Raw genomic sequence first — 24,376 nt, 5'->3', positions numbered from 1 at the left:
AATGCCTTGCGTGACTCTGCTCCCTTTCTGGTGGGAGTTCCTGTCTGAATGTTCTTAACAGTGTGACGGCGGTGGCTTATATCAACAAGCAAGGTGGGACCCGCAGCAGTCCAATGACGGTGGAAGGTGGAGGTGAACTTTCTCAGCAAGTACTCCTTGGATCCAGGAGAATTGTAACTATCTAGGCAAGGTTTTTAGCTGACATGAGGAATCTTTTGCTGAGTTGGAGTTGGGACCGCTCCTGAGGATCTGAGGTTGAACCAGAGGACTTCTTGGAGGAGCGATCCCTTAGCTTTCCTTCAAACCCCTTCCCACAGCAGGAAAGGAGGAAGTCTCCTCCAGGAGGAGCTTTCCTATGTTTTTGTGGGAACTGAGTATTTCTTAGCGTTGCAGCAGATGAATCCAGAAACTGGTATATTGTGTCCATCTACCAGCAGGTGGAGATAAAAATCACTGTATTGAACTAAATCTTATAGGACGGCCAACTCCGTAGTTAGTCAGTATGTCTCTTTTCTCCAGCAGGCGGTGCACGGCTTCACAACGACTCTTGGATTCTTCTCCTTGGGGAGCTTCTGTCTTTGCTGAGCTTGCTCAGTTGAGCCTGAGGGTGATAGACTGAGTGGTACCATCTTTGCGGGGCATACCTGGTGTCCCCAGAGCTCATTGCCTGCTGCTTGGCCCTTCCTCACAGTTTAAAAAAAAAAAAAACAGGCTGCAGGTGAGTTTGCAACAGGGCGATTGAGTTGTTTATACCCCTTTTTGAGGGCAGCTACACTTGGGAGGCTTGTCTCTGTGATACCAGTATGGCTCGTCAAACGGTGCTCTCAATGCAGGAAGAGGCGCTCTGCTTTGGGTTTTTGCCTGGCTAGGTGCTCTGACGTCCTGCTAGGTGAGGGAGTGGTTCTTCTCACCGAGTGGGCAGTTTTCTACATGAGACCACATGGCATATCGGCGCGGTTTTACAGCAGGACAGTGCACTTTCTCTTCAGACCCTGTTGAACCCAGTTTGCATTCCAGACCCATTTTCTTCATAGTGGATGGCTGGGGGTTCGGGCCACGTGCAGTCAGTGCAGGGGGAGGTGTTACCTGGGCTTTCAGGGTCTGGGGATCCCTTCTCCCCCAAATTTGTCCTTCTGATGCAGTAGGCATTCTTGTTGAAGTGGGCTTTTTCGCTAGCACAACCAGCCCCCCCCCCCCCCCCCCAGACCAACTTGTCTAAGGGGAGTATGGGACCTCTGATGCTTCTGTGGACCCCACAGAAGTGCCGGTGGATGGCGGCTGTTGGATGTGGGGTCAGTGGGGCCTCCCTCCCTCTTTTTCATTTGTAGGAAGGAGAGCTGTTTCCAGAGGAGCCTGACAACTAGTCTGCAGTCTATTTTTAATAGGGAGGAGTTGCTTTCTCTGATTTCCAAGGCTCTGGAAGCTCTCAGTATTTCTGACCCAGAGGCACAGGGTTTGGCGGCAGTCAGTCCGAAGATAGCGAGTGTGTATAAGCCATCTAGGGCTTTTCCCATCCATGAGTCCATTCAAGAGCTTATTATGGTGCAGTGGACTACCCTATAAGGTGGCTAAGGTGAGGGTCTGGAGGATCTGGATTAATTTGGTTTGCCCAAGGTGGATTCCTTGATGGTAGCATTCACTAAGTAGAGCACACTTCCCATCGAGGGTGGCATGGCCCTTAAATATGTGCAGGACAGGGTGTTGCTCTCTTGAGGTCTCCACTTTCCCCTTCCAGGCTGCGATTTGTAGTTCTTATGCCGTTCAGGCATGTCTTAGCTGGGCGCAGCAGGCGGTGGAACAGGATTCAGAACAGCTTCCATTGTTGTCCTCCCTTCCGCTTATGGAATTGTGTCATGCGTATCTGGTGGATTTGCTTTATGATCTGGTGCGTACTTCCACTAAGCATATGTCATTGGTGATCACTTCTTAACGGTTGTTGTGGCTCCATCACTGGGTCACAGATGCCGTTTCTATGCAGCAGCTCACCAGGTTGCCCTTTTGAGGTAAGTTGTTATTTGGAGAGGATTTGGAAAAGCTGGTGAAAGACTCGGGGGGGGGGGGGGGAGGAGTCCAAGTCACATTGGCTCCTGGAGGATAAGTCTAAGCCTTTAAGTCAGGGATGACAAGGTTGCTCCTGCGAGATGAGCGCAATCCAACCTTTCAGAGTCCCAGGGGCCAACAATGCTCCTTTCGGAATGAGAAATGACCGTTTGGATCGTCGGGGTCAGTTGCCCATCCTTCCCAGTGATGGGGCACCGGTCCACTCTTCCATGATCAGGATTGGGGGCTCACTGGGTCTTTCCTGTAGGAGAATTTTTTTCTCGGCCCAATGCTGCGTTCCTCAAAGCATATGGTGGTCAATCCACCCTCCGGTCCCTGATAGAGCTGGGGGCGGTGGTTCCAGTGCTCAACCACAAGATGGGCCAGAGGATTTACTTTATCTGGATAGTTTTGTGGTTCCCAACAAGGGCAGTTCTTACCATCCAGTGTTGGACTTGAAGGGGGTAAATCAATTCTCAAAGGTTCAGCATTTCCACCTGGAAATGCTGCACTCCGTGCTGGTAGCAATCTAGCCGGGAGAGTTTCTCACTGCCCAGGACTTCAAGGAGGCCTACCTCCACATTCCCGTTTGGCTGCAGCACCAGAAGTATCTTAGTTTGCCGTTTTGGGTTGGCAGTTTCAGGCTCCTTTTGGTATCGCTGAGGCTCCCCGGACCTTCTCCAGGGGGTGGTAGTAGCAGCATACTCATGGAAGGAGGGTATCGAGTTCACCCCTACCTTGACGACTGGTTGTTACGGGCAGCGTCTGAGCAGGAGGGCCATCTTCACAGTGATTGCCATCCTTCAGTCTCTTGGCTGGGTGATCAATTTTCCCAAGAGTTACCTAGTTCTGAATTAGGCCTTAGGTTATCTAGGGGTCTGTTTCGATATGTTGCTCAGCAAGGCGTTTCTGCCAGACCTCAAAGTCCAAGCTGCAGGATCAGGTTCGTCGGCTGTTGAGTGTACTGAGTCCTCGTGCATGGAATTGTGTGCAGATGCTGGGCTCCATGGCGGTAACTCTGCAGGTGGTGCCCTGAGCTTGGTTCCCATGCGTCTGTTGCAGCTTGGTTAAGGGATGATATGATTTGAGGTCTACAAAATCCTGAGTGGTGTGGAGCTAGTAGAGGTGAATCAATTTATTTTTTTACTCATTCCAAAAGTACAAAGACCAGGGAACACTCGAGGAAGTTACATGGGAATACTTTTAAAACAAATAGAATGAAATATTTTTTTCACTCAACAAATAGTTAAGCTCTGGAACTCTGCCGAAGGAGGTGGTAACAACAGTTAGTGTATCTGGGTTTAAGAAAGGTTTGGACAAATTCCTGGAGGAAACATCCATACTCTGCTATTGAGACAGACATGGAAGCAACTGCCTTGCCTTGGGATTTGTGGTATGGAGCGTTGCCATGATTTTGTTTCTGCCAGGTACTTGTGACCTGGCTTGGCCTCTGTTTGAAAAACAGGATACAGGGCTAGATGGACCATTGGTCTGATCCATATGGCAACTGTTATGTTCTTGAGTTGCTGGTCGCCAGTGGTATGTACAGGTTCGTCTCCAGTGGCTGTCGGTGGCGAAGCACAGCATGAGCTGGTGACTTATCACCTCCAGCTTGAGCTGCAGAGGACAGAGAAGCACTCAACTTCTTGGCAACACACACATTGCTGGTGACCTCAACGTGAAGATTGACTTCCTCAGCCGCCATGTTCTAGACCAGGCGGAGTGGGAGTTGTTTACTGCCTTTCGGCTGATCAAGCAGCGGTGGAGCTCTCCGTCCATGGATCTCATGGTGACCAGGACCAATTCTTCAGATGCAGAAGATAGTTTGGTTCGAAGGGTCTGGATGTACTACTTCAGCTGTGGCCGGCAGATAGGGTATTGTACATCTTTCCTTCATGGCCGTTGATTGGCAGGGTCATCCACAGGATCGGGCGCCAGCAGGGCCTGGTGGTGCTAGTGGATCTGGACTGGCCTCTGCGTCCGTGGTGTGCAGACTTGATTTGCCTCCTTGTGGAGGCTCCCCTTTGTCTTCCGGTAACTCTCAACCTCCTCTGCCAGGGTCTTTTGGTCTTAGTCTGGCCCTTGAGAGGGCAAGACTGAGAAAGAAAGAGGTTTTTCAGAGTCGGTCATTTTGACCCTTTTGCAGGCTCATAAGTGGTTTACTGCTTTGGCGAATGCGAGTGTGTGGTGCTCTTCTCGGGTGTGGAACCCTTTGCATTCTTGCCGCCACCATTGGCTTTTTTGCCAGAGGGTCTGCAGAAGGGCCTGGCCTATAATTCTCTTTGGATACAGGTTGCAGCTCTTGACTGTTTTATAGGGGCAGAGTGTCGGGCTCTCATCTGGATGCGGTCCATTTTCTGAGAGGGATCAGTTTGAGATGATTGATGTCCATGTCTGGATGGAACCATAATCCTGGTTCTCATGGAGATGCAGGGGACGCCGTTTGAACCTTAGCATAGGGCTTCAGAGAAGGATATTACTCTGAGAACGTTTTTGGTGGTCATGGCGTCAACTTGACTGGTGTCAGAGCTTCAGGCCCTATTGTGTCTGTATCCTTTTCTTTGCTTCTAAGAAGCAGGAGTGACTATATTCGTACCGTTCCATCGTTTTTGCTGAAGGTTGTCTCGGTGTTTCATCTCAGTGAGCCAAACTGATGATCCTCTTTTCGTGAGGAGGATCATCTGATGGATTTTAAGGTCTGGCGGTGCTTGAACGTGTGCGGAGTGCTCCTTTGCCACCTGCAAGTCACAAACGATTTCTGGTGGTTGGATTATCTTTTTGTGTTGCTGTCTGGTTCAAATAGAGGTAATGCGTCAAAAGAGACCATTGCATGGTGGATTTTGCATACCTTTTCCAGGCATTAGAGTTTGAATATGGCTGTGCAGGTGGATGCTAGTTTTATGGCATCTGTCCTTTCAACGAGAGTGGCGGCTCCCCCCCCCCCCCCCCCCCCCCCCCACACACACTTCTTAGGGAGTGCTTGCATGCATCCCACCAGTTTCTGGATTCATCTGCTGCTAGGGAAGGGAAAATTATGTCTCGCCTAATAATTTTCTTTCCTTTAGTGCAGCATACTAATTCAGGATCCCTAGTGCCACTGTTTTTAGGAGTTGGGGGTCTCTATTCTAGGTGGGGTTTGCAATTTTGAGAAGCTGTTTCCTACGGTTTTATATGGGTCTGTGAGGAAGGCTGCCTTTGAGTCATTTTTCCTTTTGCTTTATTGCGAGACATACTGACTGACTAGGAAGCTCGCTGTCCTATAAGAGTTCAGTTCAGTGATCTTTATCTCCACCTGCTGGTAGATGGACACAACCCACCAGTTTCTGGATTCATCTGCTCCACTAAAGGAAAGAAAATTATCAGGTAAGATAGTTTTCCTTTGAAGGAGTGGCCTAGTGGTTAGGGTGGTGGACTTTGGTCCTGAGGAACTGAGTTCGATTCCCAGCACAGGCAGCTCCTTGTGACTCTGGGCAAGTCACATAACCCTCCATTGCCTGCTGCATTGAGCTTGCCATGAGTGGGAAAGCGCGGGGTACAAATGTAACAAAAATAAAAAAAAATAAAATAGGTCAACTATATTAGAGTCTCTGGTGGTCCAGGACAGAACCACACTATTAATAAGCTGTGTGTTTAAACAGGATCTTAATTATACACCTTTCTTAAAAAAATTCTACAAGTTTGTATCGGGACAGAGGCATTTGGTTCTCCGAGGACAAGCAGGCTGCTTGTTTCTCAAGACTGGGGTGACGTCCGCGGCAGCCCCCACCAACCGGAAAGAAGCTTCGCGGGACGGTCGGCACGCAGGGCACGCCCACTCGCATGCCGGCATTGCGCGGCCGTCTTCCCGCCCGTGCGCGACCGCTCCCGCCAGTTCCTTTTTTTCCGCGCCTGGAGAGAGTCGTGTCTTGCGCTCTCTCTGTTCAGCCGCCGGATCGTTCGATCGCGTGTACGCTGATCGTGCTTTTTTCTAACTTTGTTTAACGGTAATTCGTTACCGCCCGGTTTCCTTTAAAAAAAAAAAAAAAAAAGAAACCCTGCGCGTGTGGGGCACGCGCTCCCCTTTTTTCCCTCGCTTCCAGCGGGGACGCCGCTCGGTCATTTTGCTTTTCGTGGTGTGATTTTAGCCACCATTGACGACTTGACCTCGCCGACGCGATTTTCCGTCGATGTCCTCGAAGGTTCCGAGTGGATTTAAAAAGTGTGGTCGCTGCGGCCGGCCGATCTCGCAGACCGACACCCACGCTTGGTGCCTCCAGTGCCTCGGGCCAGAGCACAATCTCAAGTCGTGTTCTTTGTGTCTCGGTCTCCGGAAACGGACTCAGGTTGCGAGGCAAGTTCTGCGGGACCGTCTTTTTGGAACTTGCGCCGGCCCCTCGACGTCGACCTCGAAGGCATCGGTAATCGACGCCCGGGTCCTTCGGTACCGGTATCGATGCCCGAGACATCGGCACCGATGGCAGCGACCCCAGGAGAACAGGTCCCCGTCGGCCCGCCGGTCCTCCGGCGAGAGTGGGGGTGAGAGGCCGCGTGGGCCAGTCGGACCCCGGTCACAGCCCTCAGCTCGTGGCCCACGTGACCGAACCCTGTCTGACCCGTACCGTCGAGACCGAGGGGGATCGACCTCCTCCTCCTCCATGCCCTCCGGCGCCGGTGACGGGCATCGGAAAAAAGACAAGAAGCGTCGTCACCGCTCCGCCCATCTGTGCATCCCGATGTCTGAGAGGAGGCGACGCCGAAGCGTCTTCGTAGAGAGGAGAGGGTCTCCGTCGGTTGTGGAGGTACCGACGCGTCGGGGTTCCGGCACCTCGGTGCCGTCTCCTGGCCCCCAGCAGCTTCCGGCACCGACACCCTTACCGGCCCCAACCGCCTTTCCTCGGCAGCGGGCCTGACGAGTGCCTCAAGCCATCCTTCCGGGGATCCTGGAGGGCTGATGCGCCAGGCTGTGCCGGCGCCAGGCTGTGCCGGCGCCGGGGGTGCTTGCGCCTCGGCACCGGATGACTGTGGCGCCGGCGAGCTCTAGCCCGGCGCCGGGGCCGTCGACCCGCGCGCCCGCCGCTGCGGTGGCCGGTCTCGACCGCCACGCAGGTGGAGTCCCCGTCGACGTCGATGGAGGGAGCTCCGTCCCCGCCGGCGCGGGAGTCCACCGCTCGACGACACCGAGACCTCGGTGCCTCGACGTCGAGCCGGGCCCGGTTCAGGACTCAGCTACATGAGCTACTGTCCGATACCGAGGATGAGGACTCGTGGGGGGAAGAGGAGGACCCTAGATATTTCTCCTCAGAGGAGTCTACGGCCTCCCTCAGACCCCACGCCTTCACCGGAGAGGAAGCTCTCACCTCCTGAGAGTCTCTCCTTTGCCTCCTTGTGCGGGATATGTCTATCAGCATTCCCTTCCCCGTGGTCTCTGTGGAAGAGCCGAGGGCCGAGATGCTCGAGGTCCTCGACTATCCATCACCACCTAGAGAGTCCTCCACGGTGCCGCTGCACAATGTCCTGAAGGAGACGCTGCTTCGGAACTGGGTGCGACCATTAACTACCCCCACCATTCCCAAGAAAGCAGAGTCCCAGTACAGGATCCACTCTGACCCAGAGCTCATGCGGCCCCAATTGCCCCATGACTCAGCGGTCGTGGATTCTGCTCTCAAGAGGGCACGGAGTTCGAGGGATACCGCCTCGGCGCCCCCGGGGCGGGAGTCTCGCACTCTGGACTCGTTTGGGAGGAAGGCCTACCAATCCTCCATGCTCGTGACCCGCATCCAGTCCTACCTGCTCTACATGAGCATCCACATGCGGACCAATGTGCAACAGCTGGCGGACCTGGTCGATAAGCTCCCGCCGGAGCAGTCCAGGCCTTATCAGGAGGTGGTCAGGCAGCTGAAGGCATGCAGAAAGTTCCTGTCCAGGGGTATTTTTGACACCTGTGACGTGGCATCTCGTGCTGCGGCCCAAGGTATAGTGATGCGCAGGCTCTCATGGCTGCGTGCCTCTGACCTGGACAACCGCACCCAGCAGAGACTGGCCGACGTCCCTTGCCGGGGGGATAACATTTTCGGTGAGAAGGTCGAGCAGATGGTGGACCAACTGCATCAGCGGGAAACCGCTCTCGACAAGCTCTCCCACCGGGCGCCTTCAGCATCCACCTCCACAGGTGGACGTTTTTCCCGGGCCCGGCAGGCTGCACCCTATTCTTTTGCGAAGCGTAGGTACAACCAGCCGGCCCGAAGGCCTCGTCAGGCACAGGGACAGCCCCAGCGCGCTCGTTCTCGTCAACAGCGTGCGCCTAAGCAGCCCCCTGCGCCTCCACAGCAAAAGCCGGGGACGGGCTTTTGACTGGATCCACGGGAACATAGCCGCCCTACAAGTGTCCGTACCGGGCGATCTGCCGGTCGGAGGGAGGTTAAAATTTTTTCACCAAAGGTGGCCTCTCATAACCTCCGACCAGTGGGTTCTCCAAATAGTGCGGTGCGGATACACCCTGAATTTGGCCTCCCTGCCTCCAAATTGTCCTCCGGGAGCTCAGTCTTTCAGCTCCCATCACAGGCAGGTACTTGCAGAGGAACTCTCCGCCCTTCTCAGCGCCAATGCGGTCGAGCCCGTACCACCCGGGCAGGAAGGGCAGGGATTCTATTCCAGGTACTTCCTTGTGGAAAAGAAAACAGGGGGGATGCGTCCCATCCTAGACCTGAGAGGCCTGAACAAATTCCTGGTCAAAGAAAAGTTCAGGATGCTTTCCTTGGGCACCCTTCTGCCAATGATTCAGAAAAACGATTGGCTATGTTCCCTGGATTTAAAGGACGCATATACTCACATACCGATACTGCCAGCTCACAGACAGTATCTCAGATTCCGCCTGGGCGCACGGCACTTTCAGTATTGTGTGCTGCCCTTTGGGCTCGCCTCTGCCCACGAGTGTTTACCAAGTGCCTCGTGGTGGTAGCGGCCTACCTACGCAAGCTGGGAGTGCACGTGTTCCCATATCTCGACGATTGGCTGGTCAAGAACACCTCGGAGGCAGGAGCCCTCCGGTCCATGCAGTGCACTATTCACCTTCTGGAGCTGCTGGGGTTTGTGATAAATTACCCAAAGTCCCATCTCCAGCCAACTCAGTCTCTGGAATTCATAGGAGCGCTGCTGAATTCCCAGACGGCTCAGGCCTACCTTCCCGAAGCGAGGGCCACCAATCTCTTGGCCCTGGCTTCGCAGACCAGAGCGTCTCAGCAGATCACAGCTCGGCAGATGTTGAGACTTCTGGGTCATATGGCCTCCACAGTTCATGTGACTCCCATGGCTCGTCTTCACATGAGATCTGCTTAATGGACCCTAGCTTCCCAGTGGTTCCAAGCCACCGGGAATCTAGAAGATGTCATCCGCCTCTCCACCAGTTGCCGCACTTCACTGCTCTGGTGGACCATCCGGACCAATTTGACCCTGGGACGTCCATTCCAAATTCCGCAGCCCACGAAAGTGCTGACGGATGCATCTCGCCTGGGGTGGGGAGCCCATGTCGATGGGCTTCACACCCAGGGTCTGTGGTCCCTCCAGGAAAAGGATCTGCAGATCAACCTCCTGGAGCTCCGAGCGATCTGGAACGCACTGAAGGCTTTCAGAGATCGGCTGTCCTGCCAAATTATCCAAATTCGGACAGACAATCAGGTTGCAATGTATTACGTCAACAAGCAGGGGGGCACCGGATCTCGCCCCCTGTGCCAGGAGGCCGTCGGGATGTGGCGTTGGGCGTGTCGGTTTGGCATGCTCCTCCAAGCCACGTACCTGGCAGGCGTAAACAACAGTCTGGCCGACAGACTGAGCAGAGTCATGCAACCGCACGAGTGGTCGCTCCATGCCAGAGTGGTACGCAAGATCTTCCGAGCGTGGGGCACCCCCTCGGTGGACCTTTTCGCCTCTCAGCCCAACCACAAGCTGCCTCTGTTCTGTTCCAGACTTCAGGCACACGGCAGGCTAGCGTCGGATGCCTTTCTCCTCCATTGGGGGACCGGCCTCCTGTATGCTTATCCTCCCATACCTTTGGTGGGGAAGACCTTACTGAAGCTCAAGCAAGACCACGGCGCCATGATTCTGATAGCGCCTTTTTGGCCCCGTCAGATCTGGTTCCCTCTTCTTCTGGAGTTGTCCTCCGAAGAACCGTGGAGATTGGAGTGTTTTCCGACTCTCATTTCGCAGAACGACGGAGCGTTGCTGCACCCCAACCTTCAGTCTCTGGCTCTCACGGCCTGGATGTTGAGGGCGTAGACTTCACTGCGTTGGGTCTGTCTGAGGGTGTCTCCCGGGTCTTACTTGCCTCTAGGAGGGATTCCACTAAAAAGAGTTACTTTTTCAAGTGGAGGAGGTTCGTCGTGTGGTGTGAGAGCAAGGCCCTAGAACCTCGTTCCTGCCCTGCACAGAACCTGCTTGAATACCTTCTGCACTTATCAGAGTCTGGCCTCAAGACCAACTCAGTAAGGAATCACCTTAGTGCGATTAGTGCTTACCATTATCGTGTGGAAGGTAAAGCCATCTCTGGAGAGCCTTTAGTCGTTCGATTCATGCGAGGCTTGCTTTTGTCAAAGCCCCCTATCAAGCCTCCTACAGTGTCATGGGATCTCAACGTCGTCCTCACCCAGCTGATGAAACCTCCTTTTGAGCCACTGAATTCCTGCCATCTGAAGTACTTGACCTGGAAGGTCATTTTCTTGGTGGCAGTTACTTCAGCTCGTAGGGTCAATGAGCTTCAAGCCCTGGTAGCTCATGCTCCGTATACCAAATTTCATCACAACAGAGTAGTGCTCCGCACCCACCCAAAGTGCCTGCCGAAGGTGGTGTCGGAGTTCCATCTTAACCAGTCAATTGTCTTGCCAACATTCTTTCCCAGGCCGCATACCCGCCCTGCTGAACGTCAGTTGCACACATTGGACTGCAAGAGAGCATTGGCCTTCTACTTGGAGCGGACACAGCCCAACAGACAGTCCGCCCAGTTGTTTATTTCTTTCGACCCTAACAGGCTAGGGGTCGCTGTCGGGAAACGCACCATCTCCAATTGGCTAGCAGATTGCATTTCCTTCACTTACGCCCAGGCTGGGCTGACTCTTGAGGGTCATGTCACGGCTCATAGTGTCAGAGCCATGGCAGCGTCGGTGGCCCACTTGAAGTCAGCCACTATTGAAGAGATCTGCAAGGCTGCGACGTGGTCATCTGTCCACACATTCACATCTCATTACTGCCTCCAGCAGGATACCCGACGCGACAGTCGGTTCGGGCAGTCGGTGCTGCAGAATCTGTTTGGGGTGTAAATCCAACTCCACCCTCCAGGACCCGAATTTATTCTGGTCAGGCTGCACTCTCAGTTAGTTGTTCTTCGTAGGTCAATTTCTGTTGTACCCTCGCCGTTGCGAGGTTCAATTGACCTGGGTTCTTGGTTTGAGTGAGCCTGAGAGCTAGGGATACCCCAGTCGTGAGAACAAGCAGCCTGCTTGTCCTCGGAGAAAGTGAATGATACATACCTGTAGCAGGTGTTCTCCGAGGACAGCAGGCTGATTGTTCTCACCTACCCTCCCTCCTCCCCTTTGGAGTTGTGTGTGTTTCATCTTTTGCTAGTCATTCAACTGGCGGGAGCGGTCGCGCACGGGCGGGAAGACGGCCGCGCATGCGCGGTGGGCGTGCCCTGCGTGCCGACCGTCCCGCGAAGCTTCTTTTCCGGTTGGTGGGGGCTGCCGCGGACGTCACCCAGTCGTGAGAACAATCAGCCTGCTGTCCTCGGAGAACACCTGCTACAGGTATGTATCATTCACTATATACCCTGATGTTTTCCCTATAACACAGGAGCAACGCAAGCTTTTTCTTGACATGAGACAAGAAGCTTTGTCACTTGGGGCTAAATGTTTTCCGCAGATATCCCTATAAATGTTTGATATAGTTTACTATGTTTGATATAATTTTCTGGTGTTAAATACCTTTTCTGTGCTCCAGAGCCGTTAAGATCTATTCTTGATCAAACTTTCATTCCACTGGACGACCGATACCTTTGTTAGATACTGGAAATTAGAAACATAGAAACAGAGAAAATGTAGGCAGATAAAGACCATATGGCCTATCCAATCTGCTTGTCCTTGCCATCTACTCTCCCTCTCCCTGTCACTATAGAAACAGAAAAAAATGTAGGCAGATAAAGACCATATGGCCTAATAGGGAAGGTTGTAACATTAAACTTTGCCTTGTTTATTTTTCTTTTTGATTACTGTACAATTTTTGCTCTCTGCCCCCTTTGGATTTGAGGTCTAATGTGATTGTGGGGATTATTGAGTATTTTTGTTATCCTTGAATGATAGTTTTCTTTCTTTTATGGTTCTCTTTTTTTTTTTTTTTTTTTTCATCTCCTCCCTATCAAAATTTCTATAAGGAAGTTGATACTTGTATATATTTGAAAAATTTTAATAAATTATAAAAGATTTTAGAAAATGCACAGATGAAGAATTGGGTGACCCAACTTTCTGTGCAGGTTGTTCCAAAGAAGGCGGACTCTTTACAAACAAAAAAAGTCCAGAAGGTTCCTGGATTTGAGAAGCCGCAGCTTCTGCACCATTCCATGGTGTGGAATCCACCCTCAAAAGAGCCAGAAGCTCATGGCTTCACAGCCAGGGGCTCTGTTCCGCTCAAGAGACCCAGCTTCACATCAATCTCGTAGATCTCTGGGTGATTGGAATGCTCTAGGCTTTCAGAGAACAGTTGAATCAAATTGTTCTCATTCAAACAGACAATCAGGTTGCCATATACTATGTCAACAAGCAGGGGAGTATATACTCCTACCCCTTGTATCAGGAAGCTGTCGGGATGTGGTAGTGGGCTTCCCATCATGGAATGGAATTCAGAGCCACATATCTGGTAGGCAAGGACAAGAGCCTGATGGATAGGCCGAGCAGGGTGATGCAACCGCACGAATGGTTTGTTAGTATGTCAGTAGCTCGCAAGATCTTCCAAGAGTGGGGCGTGGTTAGTGGATATTTTTGCCACTTATCTCAACAACAAAGTCCTTTCAGAACTGTTCCAGACTCAGGCATTTGATACTATTCTGCCATGTGATTTTTTTTTTTTTCCTCCTAGATTGAGGGACAGGCTTTCTTGTACATGTATCCTCCCATCCCTCTGGTGGGAAGACTTTGAAACTCAAGCAGGATTAAGGCACCATGATCCTCATCATGCATTACTGGCTGAGTTAGATATGATTCCCTCTTATTTGGAGTTATTCTCTGAAGATCCTTGGAGATTGACATGTTTTCCAATTCTCATCATGGATCTCTTCTGCGTCCCAACTTTCAATTCCTGGCTTTCATGTCATGGATGTTGAGAGAGTAGAATTTTTACATTCCTACAACTGCCTGAAGATTCCACCAAAAGGTGCTGTTCTTTTAAGTGGAAGAGGTTTGCCATCTGGTTTAAGGGCAAGGCCCTAGATCCTCGTTCTACACAGAAAACTGCTTGAGTACCTTCTACACCTCTGGTTTAAATACCAACTCTTTACAGTTCACCTCAGTGCAGTCACTATGTGGAAAGTAAGCCCCATCTATGTATAGCCTTTAGTTGTTCGCTTCATGACAGGTTTGCTGTTGTCAACGTCATCCTCGCGTAGCTGATGAAATCTACTTTTGAGCCACTTGATTCATGTCATCTGATGTACGTGACCTGGAAGGTCTATTACCTCTACTACTACTTATAATTTCTATAGCACTACTAGACATATACAGCACTGTATACTGAACATGTAAGAGACTGTCCCTGCTCAACAGAGCTTACAATCTAATCAGGACAAATAATGGAATTACTTAAGGTGGGAATTATAAAACAGACGTACTGAACAAGTGAATAGGAGTTAAGAGTTTATGTTTAAATCTGTTTATTGACATAAGGTGCATAAAAATGCATACATAATGTTGCAACAAACAACTGCCGGTCCTTCAGTCATCAAATAGTTTTTCCCCTTTTATCCCCCATCAACCCTACCCTTCCTCCCCCCCCCACCCTCCCTTATCCCTCTCGTTTGTACATCCACAGTATTGTCTGCTGGCCAATTTAATAGTATATAGCATTAACCTAACCATCAATACCCCCCCAGAAACTACATTCCGATCTTTTAACCACTTCCCCCCTCCCCCCCCCAAAAAAAAAAAAAAAAAAAAATCAAAGACGATTCAATATGAAACTGCATGCTTTAGGTGGTAGTGTTTGTTTCCATATCATCATGCTGATCAATCCATAGACTGGTGGGTTGTGTCCATCTACCAGCAGGTGGAGATAGAGAGCAATCCTTTTACCTCCCTATATGTGGTCATGTGCTGCCGGAAACTCCTCAGTATGTTCTCTATCTCAGCAGGTGGTGGTCACACACAGCAGCAGCTCTGGCTAGGTCTCCAAGCCTAATTCTTAGGGTTTGTTGAGTACCTGGGGTTGAGGGCTCTTCTTGAGCAAGTGCAAACCTGGTGGCGCCAGGTCCCTCCTTTTCTCCCCCTTCCCGCTGGCTCCGTTAAAAAAAAAAAAAAAAAATTTTTTTTGAACGTCCTTTAAGGGCGTTTATTTCAACGTTTATATCAGCATTTATTGTAGCTGCTCACTGGGACACCAGTTCATTACAGCTCGGAGCAGGTAATTTTACCTTTTGTAGCAGGCAGGGGGTTCCCCGATCGGTCTCCACGTGGCTTATGGCGTCGGAGGGCGAGGGCGCGAAGAATCGCTCCCTGGACCGCGTGGGCGCGTCTAACGGGGATGCGAGGGTTTCAAAGCCTTAATCGCCTTTTTTGAGCGTCAGTTTGGAGTCCGGTCAGTGTCCTGGTTCTTCCTCCGGTGTGGCGGTTTTTCCTGCCATAAGCGCCCATCCCCCGCTGCTCGCCCCCTCCATTTTGGCCGGCCACTCTGCTCGGACGGCTTCTTCTTGGGCCGCCCTCGAGGTGGGAGACGTTAATGCTATGGTCGCCCTTGATTCGGGCGACGGCAAGAAAGCGGCAAAAGTTAAGCGCCGTTCTTCCCACGCGGCTCCTTCTCGGAGTTTCGCGCCGGACGCCATGTTGGATGTGCAGCATGTTTCTCCCCCGCTCTTGCGAGCGCCGGTTGAGGGTGCGTCTAGGGCCGTGGCCCAGGCTGCAGAAGTACGCCTATCCTCGTTTCTGGGCGAGTGGACCAGGGTAACTTCAGACGCTTGGGTGCTGGAAGTCATCAGAGACAGCTACAAGCTAGAGTTCTGCCGACCCTTAAGAGACGGGTTTGTGCACTCTCCCTGCAAGTCTCCGGTCAAAGCTGTGGCAGTGCAGCAGACTTTGGACAATCTGATCCGCCTGGGTGCGGTCGTTCCGGTGCCAGAAGATCAGCTTGGCAAGGGACGTTACTCCATTTACTTTGTGGTACCAAAGAAGGAGGTTCTGTCCAGCCTATCCTCGACCTCAAAGGGGTCAATCGGGCCTTGAAAGTTCGACCTTCCGAATGGAGACTCTCTGCTCTGTTATAGCGGCAGTGAAGGCAGGGGAGTTCCTGGCATCCTTGGACATCAAGGAAGCTTACTTGCATATTCCCATCTGGCCTCCTCATCAACGCTTTCTGCGTTTTGCAGTCCTGGGCCGACACTTCCAGTTCAGAGCCTTCCCGTTCAGGTTGGCTACGGCTCCGCGGACCTTCTCCAAAGTAATGGTGGTCATCGCGGCCTTCCTACGAAAGGAAGGAGTACAAGTCCATCCTTATCTGGACGACTGGTTGATCCGAGCCCCCTCTTATGCAGAGTGCGGCGGAGCTTTAGACCGGGTGATTGCTCTTTTGAGCTCCCTGGGGTGGATCATCAACTGGGATAAAAGCCAGCTGCGCCCGACTCAGTCCCTGGAGTATCTGGGAGTTCGTTTCGACACCCAAGTGGGCAGAGTGTTCCTGCCAGACAATCGGATTGTCAAGCTTCAGGCTCAGGTGGACCAGTTCCTAGTAGCCTCTCCTCTTCGGGCTTGGGACTTGGGACTATGTGCAGCTGTTGGGCTCTATGACGGCCACGATGGAAGTAGTGCCCTGTGCGCCTTCCCTTGGATCCAGCGGTGCGCAAGGTGCTGAGCTGGTGGCTGAGGCCAGACAAGCTGTCCGCAGGAATGCCTCTTTTGACCCCGGAGTGGGTTGTCGTCACGACTGACGTCTCCTGCAGAGGCAAAGTGGTCTATCAACCTCCTGGAACTCAAGAGCTATTCGGTTGGCGCTTTTGGAGTTTCTCCCGGTACTGGCGGCGAAGCCAGTACGGGTCCTGTCGGACAATGCCACGGCTTCTGGCCTATGTCAATTGCCAGGGAGGTACCAAGAGTGCCCCTCTAGCCAAGGAGTCCATGAAGCTATGCCAGTGGGCGGAAGCGAACCTGGAACAGCTGTCGGCGGCCCACATTGCGGGAGTCATGAATGTCAAGGCGGACTTTCTCAGTCGCCATACCTTGGATCCCGGAGAGTGGCAGCTATCTGCTCAGGCGTTCTTGGACATCACGAAGCGCTGGGGCCAGCCGAGCCTAGATCTGATGGCGTCATCGGCCAATTGCCAAGTGCCGCGCTTTTTCAGCAGAGGACGGGACCCTCGATCTCTGGGAGTAGATGCTCTTCTCCAACAGTGGCCGACACAGGAGCTCCTCTATGTGTTCCCACCCTGGCCCATGTTGGGCAGGGTGCTAGGCCGGGTGGCAAAGCATCCGGGCCAGATAATTCTGGTGGGTCCAGACTGGTCCAGACATCCCTGGTATGCGGACTTGATCAGGCTCTCAGTGGACGGACCTCTGCGACTGCCAGCGGAGCAGGGCCTGTTGCATCAGGGTCCCGTGCTGTTGGAGGATCCCTCCCACTTTGGTCTTACGGCCTGGCTATTGAGCGGCAGCGTCTGAGGAAGAAAGGCTTCTCAGACAAGGTCATCGCCACTATGCTGAGAGCGAGGAAGCGCTCTACTTCTACTGCTTACGCCAGGGTTTGGCGTACCTTTGCATCGTTGTGTGAGGCAGGCTCTCTTTCTCACTTCACTGCTCCAATTTCTTCAGTGTTGGCGTTCCTGCAAGAAGGTCTGGAGAAAGGCCTGTCGCTCAGTTCCTTTAAGGTCCAGGTAGCGGCTCTGGCTTGCTTCAGGGGTCGCCTGAAGGGGGCTTCCCTGGCCTCGCAGCCAGATGTGGTGCGCTTTCTCAAGGGAGTTAATCACCTACGCCCTCCTCTGCGCTCGGTGGTGCCTCCGTGGAATCTCAATCTAGTGCTTAGAGCCTTGCAGAAGCCGCCTTTTGAACCCTTGTCGAGGGCATCTCTGAAAGATCTGACGTTGAAAGCAGTCTTTTTGGTGGCTATCACTTCAGCCAGACGAGTTTCTGAGCTCCAGGCGCTATCATGTCGAGAGCCCTTCCTGCAGTTCACAGAGGCAGGAGTGTCTGTTCGCACGGTGCCTTCCTTCCTGCCCAAGATTGTTTCTCATTTCCATGTGAATCAGCAGCTCTGTCTTCCCTCCTTTCGTAGGGAGGACTACCCAGAGGAGCACTCTGCTTTGAAATATCTAGATGTGAGACGAGTCATCATCAGATACTTGGAAGTGACCAATGATTTCCGGAAGTCAGATCATTTGTTTGTGCTGTTCGCAGGTCCTCGTAAGGGTCTGCAGGCATCCAAGCCTACAGTGGCACGATGGGTCAAGGAAACTATTGCAGCGGCTTATGTGGCCGCGGGGAAGATGCGGCCTATCCAGCTGAAGGCTCACTCCACTAGAGCACAGGCGGCCTCGATGGCAGAGGCCGGGTCCGTCTCCTTGGAAGAGATTTGTAAGGCGGCAACTTGGGCATCGGCTCATACCTTCTCCCGTCATTACCGCTTGGCTGTGGCTGCTCGGGCGGAAGCCCGGTTTGGAGCTTCAGTGTTGCGGTCAGGGATTTCTATGTCTCGCCCTGGGTGAGTACTGCTTCTGTACATCCCACCAGTCTATGGATTGATCAGCATGATGATATGGAAGGTAAAATTATGTATCATACCTGATAATTTTCTTTCCATTAATCATAGCTGATCAATCCATAGCCCCTCCCAGATATCTGTACTGTTTATATTCTGGTTGCATTTCAGGTTCAAGTTTAGTCTTCAGTTCCTGTTCAGGAGGATCTTCGTGTTCAAGTTTTTTCGATTGAATTCTTCTGGAGTTGAGACGATTTTGTGTTACAGTGAGTTGCTGCATTCCTCTCCCCTCCGTTTTACGGGGCTGGATTGAGACCTAAATTCTGCCGGCGCTCCCTCCCGCTTCGTGCGGCAGTAGGGTAGCATTATATCCCTCCCGCTTCGGCGGTGTTAGGGTCAGCCAGCTCCTCCCGCAGTTGCAGTCGCAGGATAAGCCAGATCCCCCCGCATCGGCGGGTGTGGTGTCCCTCCCCAGCTCCACGGGGATGAGCTGGACGGATTCCCCTCCCCCACTTGTGTGGGGATGAGCTGGGTTGATTCCCCTCCCCCGTTTCGGCGGTGGTGAGCTGGGCAGAGTGTCCCTTCGTGGGTGTAATTCTCTAAGTGCTGAGTCCTGCGGATGGAGCTTTGATATCGACATACTGAGGAGTTTCCGGCAGCTCATGACCACATATAGGGAGGCAAAAGGATTGCTCTCTATCTCCACCTGCTGGTAGATGGACACAACCCACCAGTCTATGGCTTGATCAGCTATGATTAATGGAAAGAAAATTATCAGGTATGATACATAATTTTACCATGTAAGGCTCCCAAATTCCCAAAAATGAGGAGTTAAGAGTTTAAAAGCAGCCTCAAATAGGTGAGCTTTTAGCCTAGATTTGAAGATGGCCAGAGCTGGAGGTTGGCGGACTGATTCAGGAAGTCTATTCCAGGCATATGGTGCAGCAAGATAAAAAGAACAGAGTCTGGAGTTGGCAGTGGAGGAGGAGGGTACCGATAAGAGAAACTTACCTGATGAATGGAGTTCCTGAGGAGGAGTATAGGGAGAGAAGAGTGGAGAGGTACTGAGGAGCACTTGTAAGTCAATAAGAGGAGTTTGAACTTGTTTGCGATAACGGATAGGGAGCCAATGAAGTGACATTGAGGAGAGGGCTAATGTGAGCATAGCGACACTGGCAAAATATAAGTCGTGCAGCAGAATTTTAAACAGATTGAAGGGGAGAGAGATGGCTAAGTGGGAGACCTGTGAGAAGCAAGTTTCAGTAGCCTAAGCGAGAGGTGATAAAAGTATGGATAAGGGTTTTGGCCATATCACAATTTGTACTTCCCTAAGTGCCTTAGGTGAGTGGTGCTTATCTGGGTAGGAACTGCTGCTTATGTGTCTAAGTGCTACCAATCCAGCAACCTGCCTTTTGAAATGGTTAACTCTGGCCATATCACAATTTATACATCCAAGCGGTTCACTGTATAGACTTTTCTGAATATTGACCCCCCCCCCCCCCCCCCTATGGTCTTTCCCTGCATGGAGATTTCTAACCAGTAAACAGAATAAAAATTTCAATCAAATGAAACATGTCATCAGCAGCAGAAAACCCTAAGACAATGAGAAAATTCTCTTAGCTGTAGCTCAGAGCACCCCCCCCCCCCCTTCCAGGGAAGATTTACACTGCACCTGTTTGCAAAATAAAAAAAAAATAGCAAGGTCTATCTCTACTATCATGAAAAGAAAAGCCTGTGTAAAATAGAGGAGCCATTCTCATAAAACAGTAACTGGGAGGAGGGCATGCATGAGTGCTCCAGGGACACATGCAAGCCAGACCTTTCCTGTTTGTGTGTTACCCTGTTCTCATTGGTTTCATAAAGTACTAAATGTCATAAGCTGTCTGATCTCTGGGCGCTGTCTGACTATGGCAGGGGTGTTTTTTTTTTCTCTTTCCCCAGCTGTGGAGCGGGTGTTGAAACAGGAACATACACTGCAGGAACGTCTGCTCAAAGTCTCCCCATACTACGACTTCCTTCAGCTGACAGAAGAGCTGCTGGTGCAGGCTCCAGCTCAACCTTTGTCGCCACTACACGAGGATGTTGCAGTTCCTGAGTCCAATTTCATCAACATCACAGAGCCTATGAAGCTTCAGCTGCTAATCAGGAGCCCAGTGCTCCAGGAGTTGCGAGCCGCCTTCCCAGATGTCACTGTGGAGACAGATGAGAATGGCGTGCAGATATGTGGCGCTGATGCAGTACGGAGGAGAGAGCTGCAGAACCGCCTTCTGGAGTTCCTGCGTGGTATAGTTCAGGCTCACGTGCCCATGGATGCCCAGACTGTGACCCTGCTGCAGTGCACAGATGTGCAGGCACATCTGGATCAGCTTCTGAAGCAGAGACATCTGGTAGCCACATTTGAGGCCTTGGACTGCGTACTGACGCTGAGTGCAACCTCTGGCCCGGCCCTGTCTGAGGCTCGCTCTCTGCTGCTGGAAGCTCTGTGCAAGTTCAGTGTGCCTGTGTCGGATGAGCACGTGGAGATCCTGAGCTCACAGGAGTGGCAGGAACTACAGGGCACCTTGTCCTGCTGCAGTATCACTTTGTCAGAGGCTGGTGACTGTGTGAAGGCCATCACCTTAAGAGATTTTATGCAGGAAAACACAGAGAAGATGCAGAGTTTCCTGGTGGACCAGGCACTGCAGGAGACGGTGGTTCCCATGGAGCCCTCAGTACTGCGCTACCTGCAGGTCTATTACCATGAGGTGTTGCAGGATTTACCTGTGACCATCATCCCTCTAGAGGGTAATGACATCACTGGATTCAGGGTGAGAGCCACGTCCATGAGACGGCAGCATTAATTAAAAGGAGGACCTTTGACCTGTTATTACTAATGATTTCTTTATATCAGACCTCATCTTGCTGGTCAGTTAGTTACCTCTCCTGTATAGACCAGAGGGACCTTATCTCTCTCATAATTCTCTCTCTGTGGCTTGTTTTCCCACATCTGTGTACATTAGTGGCATGTCTTGTTCTCTCATACCTGTATAGATTAGTGGTGGTTCTGTCTCTCTGTGTCTGTCTCTGTCTGTCTGTCTCTTGTATAGATTAGTGGTAGAGCTGTCTTTTCTCTCTCTCTTATTCTCTCCTACCTGTGTACATTACTGGTGGAGCTTCCTCTCTCCTCTTTCTCTTGCCTCTCAGGCATGTATAGATTAGTAGCAGAGCAGTCTCTCACCTCTGGCTTTTCTTACACTTTCACAGATCAGTGGGAATTCGTTTGCATGCCAGACTGCTGCAGAACTACTCCAGACATTAATCGGGAGCCTGATATCATACCCAGTGTCCCTGCGCCTGGCGGGGGTCTCTCGTTTTCTCTTGGATGAATGTGGTCAGCAGCTGCTCAGGCAGGTGGAGTCTCGGTTCCAGTGTGTGATAACTGGTAGACTGCAGTGGACGCCCCTCGAAACTGAGGTACTGAGCTACAGGGAATGATCTTTTCAGCTCAACATACTCTGAAATATTAGGGGTAGCTACTTCTGCCCTGGTTGTATTCTTGCAGTACCCACAGTAACTTACCCTTCATATCCTGACCTGCTGTTACAATTCCTAGTCTACAGTTTATTTACTTACTTTGTTAATTTGGCCTTGCAGTTTCTTCTGCTTGTTTGGGCTTGAAGCTGAATCTGGATGAGGGCTGGGTTTGAGCATTAAGACCCTTTATTCTCACCTGGGATTTTTCCACCTGGTCTTTATCCAAGTCATTGCAGCAGCCATTGATTCTTGATTTCAGCTACTAGGTATAAACATTTTGAGAGATCTGGAACTTTCTCTCCCCTTTCCTCCCCAGCCTGGCCTGGAAACACTGCAGCACTGCCAGTCCTGTCCTGGGAATCAAACTTGGAAAAGAAGTCCCTAGTTAAGTTGAAGTTGCAGGTCAAATTTATTTACTTAATATACCATAAATCCTAGTTATATCTCGGTGATTTACAGAAATAAAACAATATAAATCACATCCACCTAAAATTAGGAATTACATGTTAAGACATAAAAACAGGAGTTCACTTTAACTGCAGTTTGTATCCCTCGGTCTCAAGAAACTTCTGAGTGCTCAATAAAGGAAGACCCCTTCTCATCGGCATCCTTTCTCAAAACTCAGAAACGATCAATTCAAGGCCAGAGAATAACAACTAGCTTTTAAGTTGGCTTAGACTTGATGAAGGAATGATTCCAGATGTAGATTGGTTGGTTATGTGATCCATATCCGTGAAACAATGACCGCACAAGTCAGACACCTGATAGTGTCAAGTCGAACTTTGGTGAAGGAAAAGAAGACTAATAGGTTTTGTTGTAGTGAACACAATGAGCAAATCAGGGTGTATGTAATCAGTAAGTCATAGAAAATCAAAATATGAGAGAGATCGCTGCTGTTTGTCAAACCACACTGGTTTCCTGTGGAAGCAAAGTCTATCTTTAAATTGTGCATTTTTGTTTTCTTATAATATAGGGTGATAGTCCAGCTTATATGGAGAATCTGACTTTATTATTGGATTGCAATAGATTTGAAAACAGCAAGACTCCTCCTTGTAGATTTATCATATACTAATCTGAAATGTGTTGTGTATAAATCTGTGTTCTCAGCCACCTTCCAATGCCAAGCGGTGGTGGTGGAATCAATTACCGTCACAATTAGGATGATGTTTAATTATGGTGTGTTTTGTAAAATTCTTAACGCTTTTCTATTCTCAAAGTACGTATTAGATAAAAATTGATTATTCTAAATGTAATTAAATTTGCAGCTCCTGAGAATGCCCAGTTTATTTCCTTTAAACCACACATAACTCTATTTGGGGAAATTGCAGGGTAGAAGAAATTGAATTGAAACATAGAAAAATGTAGGTAGATAAAGACCATATGGCCTATCCAGTCTGCCCATCCATGCGCCATCTACGCTTCCTTTCACTATCTTACAGATCCTAGGTACTTGTCCCAAGCTTTCTTGAATTCATATACAGTTTTTGTCTCCACCACTTCCACCGGGAGGCCGTTCCACAAATTCACCACCCTATCCGTGAAGAAGTATTTCCTCGGATTACTTCTGAGTTTTTATCCCCTTTCGTCTTCATCCTATGTCCTCTCGTTCCAGAGCTTCCTTTCAATTGAAAGACACTTCCTGTGCATTTATGCCGCATAAGTATTTAGACTGCTCTCCCCTGAATAAAGCCCGATTCTGCGGGTTTCACGTCTTTCATCAGGGACTTGAGTTAGGACCATCTCACCCCTAGGTTATTGCCAGCTGAATGAAAGCTTCACCTCACAAGTACTCTTCAAGGCTCCTGTGGAGATGGAAACTCTTCGGGTGTGGATGTTTCCATGACGTCACTTGAGAGAACAAACTTTATTAAGACATATTGCATGAACTGAGAAGGAACACATCTCATAATGTGCTTAAGCATTGTAAAAAAACATCAATATCAATACAAGGTATGCTTTGTCTCTATAAGGATTGTTAAGCTCTAAGATATTAAATCTTAACGTGACATGGAACAGTGAAAACGGAAAACCTACTGCAAACTAAATTCAAATGATGGAATTCCATTCAATGCATTCATTTAGTCCAAGCGGGATCACCGTATTCAGTTCAAAAATCCAGAACTGCTTGCGTGGCCAAAGCAGCTGCTTGATCCCCGCCGCGAGCTAATTCTGGTATGTGAACAATAATAAACCACTGCAAATCTTGAAACAAATTGTAGAATTGCAAACAATGTCCAACCAAAGGCGCCATCAGAGTTTATCATCAGGCGGCTCTTATGTTCAGTGAGACGCACTTTAACCATCCGAATAGTGCATCCTACGTAACATAAATTGCAGGGGTAATAAATAACATAAATTACGTGTGTCATCTGGCAATTAGTAACGTGATTCAACTTGTACTTAAAATTGTGTCCTAGGGTGTATCTATTCTGTCATTACTGATGTTTGCTGACAAAATTGACATGAATTACAAGGACCATGTACGCCTGAAACAGAAATTTGAATGTTTGGCTCCGTAATCGAGTGTACCAAACTGTCCCTTAGATTATGCCCCCTCGTGTATGTCTCATCAGAGCATACCAGGGAGGTAAAGTTTCTAAATACCATAAATGACTGTTTCATGAAATAATTGGTCCTGAAATAATGAGGGGGGGGGGGGGAATTTTCTTGATCTTACTGGAGCACAGGACTTTGTGCAAGGGGTCACAGTGGTATCACTTGGCAATAATGATCACTCTGTCATTAAATGTTTTGCAATCTGTTGCCAAAAATGTGTTTTAAGGCAATTTTAATGTAGTAGGGTTGAAAAGCGATTGAGAAGTCTACCAGCAGTAATTCTGGAAGAAGGTCCATAAAAAATGATTAGCTGAGGAGGAAGTGACGTCACCGTCGGAGATGGAAGCCTGAATCCATAGCT

At 50.4% G+C, this 24,376-nt stretch overlaps 1 protein-coding gene across 1 annotated transcript in view; it reads left to right on the top strand.

Moving 5' to 3' along the window:
* Window positions 1-24,376, top strand: part of LOC115481447 (protein mono-ADP-ribosyltransferase PARP10-like) — an 82,211-nt gene that overhangs the window by 16,078 nt on the left and 41,757 nt on the right. Inside the window, 2 exon segments of the mRNA XM_030220575.1 lie at window positions 19,888-20,753; window positions 21,190-21,399. Of these exon segments, the coding sequence (XP_030076435.1) occupies window positions 19,888-20,753; window positions 21,190-21,399 (1,076 nt within the window).

Source organism: Microcaecilia unicolor, chromosome 1 (genome assembly GCF_901765095.1).
Source record: "Microcaecilia unicolor chromosome 1, aMicUni1.1, whole genome shotgun sequence".
Lineage (NCBI taxonomy): Eukaryota > Metazoa > Chordata > Amphibia > Gymnophiona > Siphonopidae > Microcaecilia > Microcaecilia unicolor.
Note: the sequence above shows the minus strand (reverse complement) of the source record. Positions and strands in the feature narration are given on the sequence as shown.